Source organism: Bos indicus, chromosome 21, assembly GCF_029378745.1.
Source record: "Bos indicus isolate NIAB-ARS_2022 breed Sahiwal x Tharparkar chromosome 21, NIAB-ARS_B.indTharparkar_mat_pri_1.0, whole genome shotgun sequence".
NCBI lineage: Eukaryota > Metazoa > Chordata > Mammalia > Artiodactyla > Bovidae > Bos > Bos indicus.
Window position 1 is genome coordinate 49,341,262 of NC_091780.1, and position 16,905 is coordinate 49,358,166.

General features: G+C 36.9%; 1 protein-coding gene across 6 annotated transcripts in view; it reads left to right on the forward strand.

Annotated features, from left to right (window-relative positions):
* Positions 1–16,905, forward strand: part of MIA2 (MIA SH3 domain ER export factor 2) — a 96,907-nt gene that overhangs the window by 5,134 nt on the left and 74,868 nt on the right. For all 6 annotated transcript variants that reach the window (XM_019983429.2, XM_019983432.2, XM_070775491.1 and 3 more), the window contains exons 4-6: positions 3,592–4,822; positions 13,477–13,695; positions 13,800–13,900. In XM_019983429.2, the coding sequence (XP_019838988.2) occupies positions 3,592–4,822; positions 13,477–13,695; positions 13,800–13,900 (1,551 nt within the window). The remainder of the gene's footprint in view (positions 1–3,591; positions 4,823–13,476; positions 13,696–13,799; positions 13,901–16,905) is intronic.

The following is a 16,905-nucleotide window of genomic DNA, read 5'->3' on the forward strand; positions in this document are numbered from 1 at the left end:
GTTGTTAATTGAACTGATTTATTTTTTAAAGTAAATTTATATATTTTTTCTCTAACAAAAGAAATAATTGTAAACACCCAAGAATTCTCTTTTCCAATTACCAGTTTTCCTTTTCTTCTTCCTCCTTTTAATGAATGTATTCTTTATTTAATTTATTTTTAAATTAATTGATATTGGAGTATAGTTATTCTGTGTGTGTGTGTGTGTGTGTGTATGTGTTAGTCATTCATTCATGTCTGACTCTTTGTGACCCCTTTGGACAGTAGCCCACCAGGATCCTCTGTCCATGATATTCTCAAGGCAAGAATATTGGATGGGGTTGCCATTCCCTTAACGGTTATTAGTTGAATTTAAAATTTCTTGATTAACACAGTTTTCTGTGGTGTAAGTGCTCATTAGTTATACATCTTATATAGTGGATACATAAAATAGTCTTAAGTGGAGAAGGAAATGGCAACCCACTCCAGTATTCTTGCCTAGAGAATCCTGTGGACAGAGGAGCCTGGTGGGCTGCTGTCCATGGGGTCGCATAGAGTCGGACACAACAGAAGCAACTTAGCATGCATGCCTTGGAGAAGGAAATGGCAACCCATTCCAGTATTCTTGCGTGGAGAATCCCAGGGATGGAGGAGCCTGGGCTGCTGTCTATGGGGGTGCACAGAGTCAGACACGACTGAAGCGACTTAGCTGTAGCAGCATCAGTGCCACAAAGTGAAATATAGATCACTAACTACAAACCACCAAAGAGTTCCATTTCCACTTAAACCAAGGTCACACACTTTATGTCTGAACTTTTTTTATTTTTTGTCTTCATTCATATCTTGGTAGTTTTCCCTGCTTTCCAATAAAGTTTTTCTATGAGGGGTATTATATAAAAAAAAATAGTCTTAAGAACTAACACTAGGAATAGTTTGAGTATGTGAATAATATCAGGTAAAACAGGGTTAATGACAAAGATTTTGCTTACTGAAAAATTAGCAGGCAGTAGAATACAGTGGTTTAGAGCATCAATTCTAGAGATGGGCTGGGTTCAAAGCCTGACTTAGACAGTTGTCATGTGATCTTTGTGCCTTTTTTCTCATTTGTAAAATGAGGGTGATGATTATAAACTTACCTCATGAATGTATTGAGGAAAAAAGAGCATATGAAAGCACATAAAACAGCATTTACTAAGTGCTATGTAAATCTTAGATATTATTACTAATGTTATTGTCCTCCTGAGACAGAGTCTATTTCCCATCATACTCTCTAGGTCTCCAATCTGTAAACCTCTTTTGCTGTTGGATTTTTAACTGAGTTTGATAATGCTGGGCTTGATAATGAGAAAGGGAATCAGAAGGTGACTTTTCAATACGTGAATTTGACTAGCACATTTAACTCAGATTCTGTGTCGATCTCTGGATCAGCAAGATCCTCTGGAGGAGAATATGGGCACCCACTCCACAATTCTTGCCTGGAAAATCCCGTGGACAGAGAAACCTGGCAGGCTATGGTCCATAGGATCACAAAGAGTCGGACACAACTGAAGCAACTTAGCACACACACACACGCAGGTTAAGCCAGTTTACCTTAAATGAGGTCAGTGTGAAGTCAGTTCTGCCTGGTTAAGTAAACTGTCTATTATTTGGCTCTTTCCCAGCACAAATTCTGGGATTAACTGTCTATTCACTCTGTAACTATTGGTCCTGCCAGTTCTGTCTCCAAAATATATCTATCTGTCTTCTCTTCCTTTTTACTCTCCCTATAGCTCTGACTCAAGGCATAATTACCTCCTGAGTAGAACCTGCAGTAGATTTCTAACTGGTCTTTCTACCTTTACTTTTGCCCTCTTCCAATTCATTCTCTAAACAGCCATGAACCTTAGTCATGAATCAGAATTCAAAAAATTAGATCTTGTCATTCACTTGGTTTAAAGCCTTTCAACAGCTTTGCGTTGCATCTGACTCCTTACCTGGCTCTGCATGATCTGTTCCTGCCCTCTGCTGACCCTGTCTTATGCCCTTCTTCTGGCCCCCACTATGCTCCTAGCCATGCTGGCCTATTGACTGTTCTTAGACCATGCCAAGCGCTTTCCGTGCCTAAAAACCCAAATAGGTCATTCTCTTTGTTTGGAGTGCTTTCCCTAAGTTCTTCATCTGGTTAGTTCCTCCTTATCCTTTTGTTGTTGTTTAGTCGTTAAGCTGTAGGTCGCAGCTTAAACATCAGTGCCTCAGAGAGCTCTTTCATGATGGTTCTAAAGGAATTATTTCTTCTCAACCACAGCTTCCTGTTTATTTCCTGCATAGCACTTATCACAGTCTATTATTTATTGTTTCTATCATTTACTATAGAATTTCAGTACTTGGCACAGAGCAGAGCACATAGTAGGCATATAGGAGGCCCAAATTCTTAGGTCAAGTCCCCTGGGAAATAGATGGACTTTTGCATCCAAGAAGTGCACTGGGGGTGGGTACTCTTAAGAATAGCACTTATAAGGAAACACCAGAAAAAGCAGGATTGGACAGACAGAGAAGTTGAACTATGATGCAGTTGCAGCAATGATTTCAGGTGATTCTATAAGGAACTTAGACACTGGGATGGCCTTTCAGATTTGTTCTGAATAGAGGCAAGGGGTTGGGCCTTTTTATCCTTGCACAGCTGGCTCATCTAGGGTAGTATAACCTTGGGCTACATTAGGCTAGTATTTACTAGAGACAGTTGCTATTTCAAGTATTTGATTCATTTAATCTTTCACAACAGCCCTATAAGGTATTATTTTTCTTATTTTACAAATGAAGAGACTGAGGCATAGAAAGATCATCTAATTCACCCAAGGTCACAAAGCTAGTAAACAGCAGGATTAAGATTTCAATCCATAGTGTTTGGCTCCAGTGTCTATTAATCACCTACAGTGTTGCAGTGCCAAAATTATACTGTAAAAAATTGTAATTCTGAAGTTTATTTTTTGTAAAATTCTGAGTTTTATTCTCATTTTATAATGGTGATAACCAAAGAGTAGTGCATATCAGTGTCTCATACCTTCAGATAAAAAAAATAGCTTTTACCATTTTATTCTTGAAAATTTGGTTGTTCTGTGAGATGAGCAAGGGGATCCCTGCCTCCATTGGCTGTTTGCAATAACTCAATGAAAGAAGCCTAAGTGTTTTAGTGTAGCTTCTAACCAGGCCATCATGCTTTAGAGTCTGGTTTTTCTGAGCTGTGATCATGTTCTGTAAGTTCCACTCTGAAACCACGGCACAGCTCCATGTGTCCATTCAGTGTACCCTTACAAGGAGCAAGGTTTTGTGGCCATGTACGCCTTTTCATTAGAGTTACTTTGCAGAATATACTCAGTACTAGATTGCCTTTTCTTCTAAAGTTCTTCAACTATTTGATAACAAATCCTAATGCAAATGATATAAACCTAACTGAGGTTTATATCACTAACCCTGAAAAGTCAGTTATGATACAAGTGTTTGCAATTAGGAGTTTTTGCTCAGCTATTGAGCTAGTTGTGTGGCCTTGGGAAAATGACACTCATTTGGAATGATTTTGGACAAACAAGGAGTTTCAGTATATTAATGTTAATCATATATTTATTTTTCCTTTTAGGAATCTGACTTTTTCTGTCTTCTTGGAATAAGCTACATATTTGAAAATCAAGCTAGTGAGTTAAACAGTGATAATAGTGAAAATATGTATCCATATGAAGAAGATAATGACCTCAAATCTAGTGTATATGAAAGTGATTTTCAGATAGAACCTGGCTTTTATTCAACTTCTGAAAGTAGTTTGTTTGAAGACCGATTTCCAGCTTCAGAGGCTCCTGAAGATATCAGAAGTACTAGTGAATTAGAAGATTGGGAAGCAGAAACTGAAAGTATGGAACAGTATCTTATTCCAGAAGAGGATCATGTCCCACCATCTTCAGCTGTCCCTGAAGTGAAAGGATGGTTTGGATTTGGAGAGGACCAAGCTGAAGAAAAGCCTTTTGAATCAGTTACTGAACCTCAAGAAGAAAGCTCATTTCTAAGTAGACAAATAGCAGTGGAAGATGGGAATGACCAAGAGGAATTAAACAGTGGTGAGCCCCAAACAGAACATAAGCAAGAACTTGAATTAGAGTTTGATTCAGTGCCAAAGGAACAGTCTGAACTGTTAGTATCTGAGTTAGAGCACATTCTCAATCCTCAAGACACTGGTTGGTTTGGTGGTGGATTTACAAGTTATTTGGGTTTTGGAGGTGAGGATACAGAGCTTGAGTTATCATCCAAAGAAAGCAACCCACTGTTAGAAGATGTTCCTAGTTCCATATCCTCTGAGGAAGAACCCACTGTTCCGTGTACAGAAATATTAACAGAAAAGGAAGACGTAATCACTAATGAGAGCTCAATTCTCAGGCCAAGTTGGTTTGATTTTGGTTTTGCTATGCTAGGCTTCACATATGCTAATGAAGATAAAATGATATCAGATGATGGAAAAAATGAAGAAGGAGGTGAGGAAGATAAACATAGACATCCTTCAACAAGTGAATTTGACCCTGATAAGGAACAAGAAATAAAACTAATAAAAGTTACAGAAACTGAAAATCAAGTAGGCAAGGAAAGGGTCTTAGAGAAAACAGAGGATTCTGATACTGTACCATATTTTAAAAAGTTATTGTATAATTTTGACAACCGCTGGAGGTTCCAGAACACTCCAAAGGAAATGGAATTGACATTTCCCAAACAGACTCTGGATGAAAGTAATGTAGGTGAAAATGATAAAACAGAAGAATTTTCAGCTGAAAAGTACCCCACAGATAATATAGAAGATATGTTGAAAAGTGGTTACAGTCAGCCAGGTTAGTATAAAAATATCTATAATGTGATTTCTTTTTTAAACATAGGAAAAAGTGAAATTGCTAGTTGCTCAGTCGTGTCTGCTTTTTGAGGTGCCATGGACTGTAGCCCGCCAGGCTCCTCTGTCCATGAATTCTCCAGGCCAGAATATTGGAGTGGGTAGCCATTCTCTTCTTCAGGTTATCTGCCCAACCCAGGGGTCAAACCTGGGTCTCCCACATTATAGGCAGATTCTTTACAGTCTGAGCCTATTTTTAAAAGTACAAATCACATGAAAAATCCAGGAATCCTTGTTTTTCTAAATAAACAATAATCAGCAACAACCTTGTCAATCACCCTTTTATCAATATATCTGGTTTGCTCTGGGACTTAGTAGATCTTAAAGTAAAGTGAAAGTCAGTCAGTCATGTCCAGCTCTTTGTGACCCCATGGACTGGGGCCTGCCAGGCTCCTCTGTTCATGGAGCTCTCCAGGCAAGAATACTGGAGTCGGTTGCCATTCCATGCTCCAGGGGCTCTTCCCAACTCAGGGTTCAAACACAGGTCTCCCACATTGCAGGTGGGTTCTTTACTGTCTGAGCCACCAGGGAAGTGCTTAGTAGATCTTAATATCATAAAATCTCAAGGGAAAAGGAATGATTGGATGTATATGGATATTTCAAGGAGATCTCTAGGTATTTTACAATAAGTTTTAATCAAACTTCTATATGTAGACAGGTTTAAAAATATATGTAGTGCTAAGGCTTTTTTTTTCCCTAAACAAAAGCAATTTCTGTTCCCTTTGTCCATCTCTACTTCCACCTCTCTCCCAAGGATAATAATTTCTTTTATTTTTTAGAGAATATTTCTTTTAGTATTTATCTATTTTCTAAATAAAATATTTATATTGTTCTCCTTTGATTAACCTATTTTAGATAATGTCCATTGACTTTCTGTTCTGTTAGGTGATAATTTTTGCTTATTAGGTTATTTTAAAAACAACTTTCATTACTTTAAAATAGCCTTGGTTTCTAAATTATATTTTATTCTAGATCTATAGTTCCTCACCTCCCCACTAAGAAGATCTGTGATAACAAGGGTTTTCTTTAAGTGTACAAGGTAATATGGAAACTCAAGCAAAAACAATGTAAAACGTTTTCCACATTGTCCATCAAGTCTCTCAATTCTGGGAGCTCAACAGAAGGCAACAGAAGAGAGCAGAGTAGCAGAGGAGACTTCTAGGTGTCCAGGCATCAGTGACACCTATGATTAAAAACACGTGGATTATATTTTAAGTAGAGTTATATAACATGACTTTCGCATATCTCCATTCTGTCTTTATGATGGACAGATTAGAAACTCAACAAATATTGGCCAATAATACAGAAATGATTGAACTTTAGAATGACATAAAAACTTTCACAAGAAGAGATCAATAATGTTGCAAACTCAGAAAGAAACACATTTCACTGGAGCTGGTTGATTTTCTTGAATTTCCAGAAGAACTATATGTTATTTCTTAATATTCTATAAAATGTGAGTTCTTTATTTGATCAACATCCTCTAACCAGAATATAGACTTTAGATTCTAAGTGAAGTGAAAGTATTATTCGCTCAGTCATGTCAGACTCTTTGAGACCCCATGGCCTGTAGCCGGCTAGGCTCTTCTGTTCATGGAATTCTCCAGGCAAGAATACTAGAGTGGGTAGCCATTCCCTTCTCTAGGGGATCTTCCTGACCCACGGATTGAACTTGGGTCTCCTGCATCGCAGGCAGATTCTTTACCATCTGGGCCACCTCTAACACTTTTCTAAATAAGAAAGGTGTAGATATGATGATTTTCATGACTGAAAACATTAGAGACCTAGATTTTCAAAGGCTGGAGGAAATTATTTTATTCTAAGCTTGTTAGATCCTAAAGAGATATTTGTGAAAAAGCAGATAAGAGTAACTGGAAAGAAGAGACTAAAACAAAGTAATATCAACCCAGAAATATAGACGTTTCAAAATATAGATATATAAAAATATTTTAGAGCTTATATATAGAAACTTCAGGGCATTCTGAATATCATTTTAGTAGAATTTATTTCATGTAGTGATGCTGGGAAAATATGCAATTATAACTAGTTTTGAAGGATTTTTATAAAAGTGCTAAGAAATTCTTTTAAGGTTCAGAAAAAAGATGCCTTACTCTACAAATATTTCAAAACATTTCACTATTAACTAAATGAAAACAAACTAAGGTCATGCAAAGTTTGCTATTAAAAAAGAGAATACTAAAGAAAGGATTCAGTTAATGCCACAGAGTCTATTTTCTGGATATTGGAGAAATAGCTAAAATAGCCAATATTTTCAGATAATTTCACTACCCCTTTTAGGGAATAACAAGTGAAAACTGGACTTATTTGTAAAGAATGCATAAGAAAAATGAATCGCTGATCTTGAATAAGTATTTGTGAAAAGTTGAGGCTTGAGATAACACATTTACAAAAAGCCAATATTGCTGATCTAAGAATTTACAAAATAAATTAATTAGATAAGTTATTTATATTACAATATTAATAGCTATTTTACAAAAGGATTCCAACTGAGCTTATTTAAATAATGAATTTTCCAAGTACAGTTAAATATGAAAGAATATTATTTTATTTGAATTAAAACTTTATTAATTTATTAAAAATTATAAGAAAGGCATAACTATCTAATGTAAATCTTTTTTAAAAATTGAAGTACTTACAATATTTTAGGTATACAGCAAAGTGATTCAGTTGTATATATATATATATAATATATATACATATAAGAACATATATGAATATACAGATAAGAATATATATTACTTTTCAGATTGTTTTCAATTATAGGTTATTATAAGATATTGAATATAGTTTCCTGTGCTATTATTAGGACCTTGTTGTTTATTTTATATACAGTAGTATATAAATGTTAATCCCAAATTCTTAATTTATCCCTCCCTTTCTTTCCTTTCGGTAACTGTAAGTTTGTTTTCTGTCTGAGTCTATTTCTGTTTTGTAAATAAGTTCATTTGTATCACTTCCACATGTAAGTGATATCATATGATATTTGTCATTCACTATCTGACTTCATCTAGTATGATAATCTCTAGGTCTATCCAATGCTGCAAATAGCATTATTTCATTCTTTTTTATGGCCTATAGTCCATTGTATGTGAATACATACAATTTTCTTTTTCTGTTCATCTGTTGATAGACATTTAAATTGCTTCCATGTCTTGGCTATTGTAAATAATGCATGTATATTTTCAAATTATAGTTTTTTCCCAGTATATGGCCAGGTGTGGGGTTGTTGGATCCTATGGAAGTTCTATTTTTAATTTTTTAAGGGACCTCCATGCTGTTCTCCCTAGTGGCTGCACCAGTTTATGTTCCCACCAAAGTACAGAAGGCTTTCCTTTTATCCACACCCTTTTCAGTATTCATTGTTGACTTTTTGATGATGGCCAAAACTCCCCAGGTCAGTAGGTGCCCAGTATGCTACTGGAGATCATTGGAGAAATAACTCCAGAAAGAATGAAGGGATGGAGCCAAAGCAAAAAGAGTACCTAGCCGTGGATGTGACTGGTGATAGAAGCCAGGTCCAATGCTGTAAAGAGCAATATTGCATAGGAACCTGGAATGTCAGGTCCATGAATCAAGGCAAATTGGAAGTGGTCAAACAAGAGATGGCAAGAGTGAATGTCGACATTCTAGGAATCAGCGAACTGAAACGGACTGGAATGGGTGAATTTAACTCAGATGACCATTGTATCTACTACTGCGGGCAGGAATCCCTCAGAAGAAATGGAGTGGCCATCATGGTCAACAAAAGAGTCCAAAATGCAGTACTTGGATGCAATCTCAAAAACGACAGAATGATCTCTGTTCGTTTCCAAGGCAAACCATTCAGTATCACAGTAATCCAAGTCTATGCCCCAACCAGTAATGCTGAAGAAGCTGAAGTTGAACGGTTGTTTGAAGGCCTACAAGACCTTTTAGAACTAACACCCAAAAAAGATGTCCTTTTCATTATAGGGGACTGGAATGCAAAAGTAGGAAGTCAAGAAACACCTGGAGTAACAGGCAAATTTGGCCTTGGAATACGGAATGAAGCAGGGCAAAGACTAATAGAGTTTTGCCAATAAAATGCACTGATCATAACAAACACCCTCTTCCAACAACACAAGAGAAGACTCTATAGATGGACATCACCAGATGGTCAACACCGAAATCAGATTGATTATATTCTTTGCAGCCAAAGATGGAGAAACTCTATACAGTCAGCAAAAACAAGACCAGGAGCTGACTGTGGCTCAGACCATGAACTCCTTATTGCCAAATTCAGACTTAAATTGAAGAAAGTGGGGAAAACCACTAGACCATTCAGGTATGACCTAAATCAAATCCCTTATGATTATACAGTGGAAGTGAGAAATAGATTTAAGGGCCTAGATCTGATAGATAGAGTGCCTGATGAACTATGGAATGAGGTTCGTGACATTGTACAGGAGACAGGGATCAAGACCATTCCCATAGAAAAAAAATGCAAAAAAGCATAATGGCTGTCTGGGGAGGCCTTACAAATAGCTGTGAAAAGAAGAGAAGTGAAAAGCAAAGGAGAAAAGGAAAGATATAAACATCTGAGTGCAGAGTTCCAAAGAATACCAAGGAGAGATAAGAAAGCCTTCCTCAGTGATCAGTGCAAAGAAATAGAGGAAAACAACAGAATGGGAAAGACTAGAGATCTCTACAAGAAAATTAAAGATATCAAAGGAACATTTCATGCAAAGATGCGCTCAATAAAGGACAGAAATGGTATGGACCTAATAGAAACAGAAGATATTAAGAAGAGGTGGCAAGAATACACAGAAGAACTGTACAAAAAAGATCTTCACGACCCAGATAATCACGGTGGTGTGATCACTGACCTAGAGCCAGACATCCTGGAATGTGAAGTCAAGTGGGCCTTAGAAAGCATCACTATGAACAAAGCTAGTGGAGGTGATGGAATTCCAATTGAGGTATTCCAAATCCTGAAAGATGATGCTGTGAAAGTGCTGCACTCAGTATGCCAGCAGGTTTGGAAAACTCAGCAGTGGCCACAGGACTGGAAAAGGTCAGTTTTCATTCCAATCCCAAAGAAAGGCAATGCCAAAGAATGCTCAAACTACTGCACAATTGCACTCATCTCACACACTAGTAAAGTAATGCTCAAAATTCTCCAAGCCAGGCTTCAGCAATATGTGAACCGTGAACTTCCTGATGTTCAAGCTGGTTTTAGAAAAGGCAGAGGAACCAAAGATCAAATTGCCAACATCCACTGGATCATGGAAAAAGCAAGAGAGTTCCAGAAAATCATCTATTTCTGCTTTATTGACTATGCCAAAGCCTTTGACTGTGTGGATCACAATAAACTGTGGAAAATTCTGAAAGACATGGGAATACCAGACCACCTGACTGCCTCTTGAGAAATTTGTATGCAGGTCAGGAAGCAACAGTTAGAACTGGACGTGGAACAACAGACTGGTTCCAAATAGGAAAAGGAGTTCGTCAAGGCTGTATATTGTCACTCTGTTTATTTAACTTATATGCAGAGTACATCATGAGAAACGCTGGACTGGAAGAAACACAAACTGGAATCAAGATTGCTGGGAGAAATATCAATAACCTCAGATATGCAGATGACACCACCCTTATGGCAGAAAGCGAAGAGGAACTAAAAAGCCTCTTGATGAAAGTGAAAGTGGAGAGTGGAAAAGTTGGCTTAAAGCTCAACATTCAGAAAATTAAGATCATGGCATCTGGTCCCACCACTTCATGGGAAATAGATGGGGAAACAGTGGAAACAGTGTCAGAGTTTATTTTTCTGGGCTCCAAAATCACTACAGATGGTGACTGCAGCCATGAAATTAAAAGACGCTTACTCCTTGGAAGGAAAGTGATGACCAACCTAGATAGCATGTTCAAAAGCAGAGACATTACTTTGCCAACAAAGGTTCGTCTAGTAAAGGCTATGGTTTTTCCTGTGGTCATGTATGGATGTGAGCGTTGGACTGTGAAGAAGGCTGAGTGCCGAAGAATTGATGCTTTTGAACTGTGGTGTTGGAGAAGACTCTTGAGAGTCCCTTGGACTGCAAGGAGATCCAACCAGTCCATTCTGAAGGAGATCAGCCCTGGGATTTCTTTGGAAGGAATGATGCTGAAACTGAAACTCCAGTAGTTTGGCCACTTCATGTGAAGAGTTGACTCATTGGAAAAGACTCTGATGCTTGGAGCGATTGAGGGCAGGAGGAGAAGGAGACAACAGAAGATGAGATGGCTGGATGGCATCACTGACTCAATGGACGTGAGTCTGAGTGAACTCTGGGAGTTGGTGATGGACAGGGAGGCCTGGCGTGCTGCGATTCATGGGATCGCAAAGTGTTGGACACGACTGAGCGACTGATCTGATCTGATTCTGGCTGGTGTGATACTTCACTGTAGGTTTGATTTACATTTCTCTAATAATTAGAGATGTGCTTCTTCTTAGCCATCTGGATGTCTTCTTTGAAGAAATATCTATTTAGGTCTTCCACTCATTTTTGATTGAGTTGTTTGCTTTTTTGATATTGACCTGTATGAGCTGTTTGTATATTTTGGAAATCAATCCCTTGTCCTTCGCAACCTTTGCAAATATTTTCTCCCACTTCCTAGGTTGTCTTTTTGTTTTGTTTATGGTTTCTTTTGTTGTGCAAAGATTTTTAGTTTAACTAGGTCCCATTTATTTTTGGTTTTGTTTTCTTTACTCTAGGAGACAGATTCCCCAATATATTGCTGTGATTTATATCAAAAAGTTTTCTACCATTGTTTTCCTCTAGGAATTTTATAGTATCCAGTCTTATAGTTAGGTCTTTAAATTTTTTGTGTATGGTATTAGAGAATGTTCTAATTTCATTCTTTTACATGTTGCTCTCTAGTTTTCCCTGTACAACTTTTTGAAGAAACTATCTTTTCTACATTGTATATCCTTATCTCTTTTGTTGTAGATTAATTGATCATAAGTGTGTGGGCCTATTTCTGGGCTCTCTAGAGTATTCCATTGATCCATGTATCTATTTTTGTTCCAGTATCATACTATTTTCATGATTGTAGCTTTGTGGTATAGGCTGAAGTCAGGGAGTATGATTACTCCAGCTCTATTCTTCTTTTTCAAGATTCAATATTCTTCAATTTCAAGATTGCTTTGGCTTCTAATGTAAATCCTAAGGCTTACATTTAAGTAATGTAAAAATAATACCTCAGAAATATAATTAAATATGAAAATAATATAGCAAGTTTTCATTTTTTTTACATATATTTATTTCAAGTGCAGTATAAGATAATATTTTAAAAAGAATCAATCTAGGCACACAAAAATTTTGTGAAATTAATTGTTGAATAAGTTGATGTTTGATGCCATCAAACATCATTGTAGATCACTATTTGAGTCCTGTATTTACAATGGTCCAATTATATTCAAACTCCTGAAATGATTGGTCATTTTAAATTTTAATGTCCACATGTGGCATTATTAAATTACAGGTATCTGTTTGCTCACTTGGGACTTTCATCTTTTAAACAATGCTGACTAAGTGACAGCATGAAAATGATATGTTACATTCATAACTCAAAGAGCGAAGTTAGATAATGAATAATTAAGTTAGGACTATTCTTTAATATTGTTTTTCAGGACTGCAGTGATACTTTTCTATCCTTGTCTTGAAAAGTAACTGAGAAATAAATCCTACAATTTACTTGACTACTATACCTTAGGCTGGGACTAGTTAGAACCTTTTTTAAAAAAAAAATCCTAAAAAAAAAAAAAAATATCCTGTTTGATTAGTTCATTGAATCAAGTAATCAGTTTAAACTATATTTGAAAATTAAATTGATGGCCGTGTGACATGGCATGCACATAAATATATGGTGCAACATTACAAATGTGGAAAATTATAACACATATATTTCTAATTAAATTTTTTTCTTAATTTTGGAGAAGGGTAGTCCTTTTTAAGGGCTTCCCAGGTGGATGAGAGGTAAAGAATCTGCTTGCCAATGCACGTCAGGTACTCCCTGGGTTTGGAAGAGCCCCTGAAGAAGGAAATGGCAATCTGCTCCAATAGTCTTGCCTGAAAAATCCCATGGACAGAGGAGCCTGGCAGGCTACATTCCATGGGATCACAAAAGTTGGACACAACTTAGTGACTAAACAACAATTACAACAATCCTCTTTAAAGTGAATTTTCTCGAGATGTGCATATATATATATATGTATATATATATCTTCATATATACAGGGCCATGAGCGAAAGGATGCAGGTGGCCTCCAGAAGGTAGAAAAAGCAAGGAAATGAATTCTCCTCTAGACCTCCAGAAGGAATACAGCCCTGCCACAGCCTTGGTTTTAGGATTTCTGATTTCCAGAAACATATTTGTGTTGTTTAAGCCATTAAGTGTTTGTTAATTTGTATCTGCAGTAGGAACTAATACAGACTATAAAGTTGTTTCAAATGAATTCTTTCCATAATGAAGAATCACAATGCCCACAAAGATTCAAAGGATGACCTGCCTAGAAAAAAAAATAGGAAGCCTACAACAAAGTAAACATTATTAAAAACCCTAAACATTTCTCTCTATTTGCAGATATGGACTCTGAAATAGAGTTCCCTATGAGAATTATTGAAGAAGCTCATTTCAAAACTCTATCTTCTGAAAATAGTGATGAAAAATTAAAAATATCACTAGACACTGAAAGGCCTACTCAGGTGGAAATGGACACATCTATGGAAAATACCCTGTCAAACAGTCAGATCCTTTCAACTGATTACTCTTTATCTTCTCAAAATTACATTGCTAAAAAAGGTAAGAAACAAGTTATTTGTTCTCTAATGCAGCAATTAAGGAAGAAATTAAACTCAAAATTTGTATCTTATCATGTATTAACATTTTAATTTATAAATTGACAGAAGATGCTTCTTGGCGTCAGCTTCTGGAATATTTATTTCAAATTGATGTTTATGATTTCCTGAATTCTGCATTTTCACCAATTGTAATTCTTATAGAAGGGGTAAGTTGACCTTTTAGATATTTTTCAATACTTTTATGTGTGTGCTAAGTAGAGTCAGTTGTGTCTGACTCTTTGTGAAGCTATAAACTGCAGGCTGCCAGGTCTACATCATGGGATGATGTAGGCAAGAATATTGGAGTGGGTTGCCATTTCCTTCTCCAGGGGATCTTCCCGACCAATGAATCGAACCTGAGTTTCTATCTCTTGCATTGACAGGTGGGTTCTTTATCACTAGCGCCACCCAATAATTTTACCTATTTTACTAAATATAGGAATAACTGAAAATTATGTTTGAGTGAATCCTCCCTATGTAAATATTATTGATGCATAATATTTCTCTTTGCATAAAATCTTATATGAAGCTTTTCCCTTATATGAGTATTTTGTTGCATAGATGTTCTTAAAGATATTTTTTAAAGCCTTTCCTTAAACTTTGTTGATCTTGAGCATTAGGGTTTTTTCCTTCTCTTTTTTTTTTTTTAATCAGAGGAAATCATACTAAGATTTAACTCAGAAATAATATGAACTGAAATTTAATCTTAAGGAAATTATTATTTGAATGACAGCTGTGACCTCAAAATGATGTAATGAGAATCTTACAAAACAACTAGTACTTCAACATTTAACCAAGTCATAACTAAAATTCTAAAATCTGTCTGCTTTTTCATTTATTGTAATTTGTATTAAATTCTATCTCATTTATTGTAAATGAAATATTACAAAAGGATCTAGCTGTAGTATTTGGCACATAAGGTCTTTTGCAAGTGTTTCTTCCTTTTCTCATTTACTGCTATTATATAAATAATTGAGGAAGCACTTCTGTCTTCTCATTTACATTTTAAGATGAAACTTAACAGTGGTTGCCTTCAAGGAGTTCATTCTAGTTGGACACAGTAAAAAAAGCAATAATTGTACGTGCTGTAATGGCCACAGGATGCTACTGATACACAGGAGGAGCTGCCTGGTAGACTGACTGGAAATGGTAGGTAGAGAGAGTGGGGAGGAGGAGCCTGGGAAAATGTCCCAGAAGAGATCTTACTTGAGCTGATCTTGAAGAAAGAGTAGGAGTTAGCCAGGCAAGAAAGGATGAACATTCTAGGTTGAGAGTGCATTTTAAAAAGTACAGAAGTGGGAGAGATTCTGGCATTTCTAAGCAATTCAGTCTGATTGAATTTATAAGCAATAAATTTATAAGCAATTTATAAGTAATTCAGTCTGACTGAATATTGGGATTGAAGTTGAATACTGGGATTAAAGAGAAAGGTTAGCTTTGCATTTGTGCTGGGAAGTTGAACTCTATCTTTTCAATAATGGGGCACTTTTTAAAATTTATTTTTAATTGGAGGATAATTGCTTTGAGTAAAGTGAAAAAGTTTCATGTATGAAGTCTGTCAATCAACATTGTCAATATTAATAAGAATTGACTGAAAACCAGAGGAAGGGAGCCCAATCAAGAAGTTATCACTTCAGTTCAGGAAATAAATTGTGAAGGTCTAAATTAGGGTTTATAAACTCAAATGAAATGAGTGAAGCACAGGTAAAGGAGAGAACTGTAGCCAACTAGAAAATGTATGCCTTCTCAAAGGATATAGCTTCTTCAGTCTTTTTTTTCCAGATCTTCTGATATTTCAAGAAAAGTTGGAAATCTAGATTTTTTTGTGTGTGAAATCTCCCATTTTTAAAAAAGAACCTGTTTTTTAAAAATAATATTTAAAAATATTGATTTATTTGTGGCTGTGTTGGGTCTTCATTGCTGCACAGGTTTTTTCTAGTTTCAATGAGTGGGGGCTGCTCTCTAGTTGTGGTGGAAGGGCTTCTCACTGCAGTGGCTCCTCCCATTAAGGAGCGCAGGCTCCAGGGCGCGGGGGCTTCAGCATTTACAGTACACGGGCTCAGTACTTGAGACTTGAGGGCCCTAGAGCATGGGCTCAGCAGTTGTTGCACTCGGGTTTAGTTGTTCTTCGGCATATAGGATCTTCTCTGACCAGGGATTGAAACTGTGTCTCCTGCATTGGCAGGTGGATTCTTTTTTATTTATTTATTTATTTTTAGTTGAAGGATAATTGCTTTACAGTATTGTGTTGATGTCTGCCAAACATCAACAAGAATCGGCAATAGTTATACATATGTCCCCTCCCTCTAGAACCTCCCTCCCACCTCCCTCCCCATCCCACCCCTCTAGGTTGTTACAAAATCCTGGTTTGAGTTCCCTGAGTCAGACAGCAAATTACTATTAGCTATCTATTTTATATATTGTAATGTACGTTTCCATGTTACTCTCTCCATACATCCCACTCTCTCCTTCCTTCCCTGCACTGTGTCCATAAGTCTGTTCTTTATGTCTGTGTCTCCATTGCTGCCCTGCAAATAATTTTATCAGCACTATCTTTCTAGATTCCATATATATGTGTTCAGTTCAGTTCAGTCGCTCAGTCGTGTCCAACTCTTTGCGACCCCATGAATCGCAGCACGCCAGGCCTCCATGTCTATCACCAACTCCCGGAGTTCACTCAGACTCACGTCCATCGAGTCAGTGATGCCATCCAGCCATCTCATCCTCTGTCGTCCCCTTCTCTTCCTGCCCCCAATCCCTCCCAGCATCAGAGTCTTTTCCAATGAGTCAGCTCTTCGCATGAGGTGGCCAAAGTATTGGAGTTTCAGCTTTAGCATCATTCCTTCCAAAGAAATCCCAGGGCTGATCTCCTTTAGAATGGACTGGTTGGATCTCCTTGCAGTCCAAGGGACTCTCAAGAGTCTTCTCCAACACCACAGTTCAAAAGCATCAATTCTTCAGTGCTCAGCCTTCTTCACAGTCCAACTCTCACATCCATACATGACCACAGGAAAAACCATAGCCTTGACCAGACGGACCTTTGTTGGCAAAGTAATGTCTCTGCTTTTGAATATGCTATCTAGGTTGGACATAACTTTCCTATATATGTGTTAGTATATGATATTTGCTTTTCTTTTTCTGATTTACCTCACTCTGTATAATAGGCTCTAGG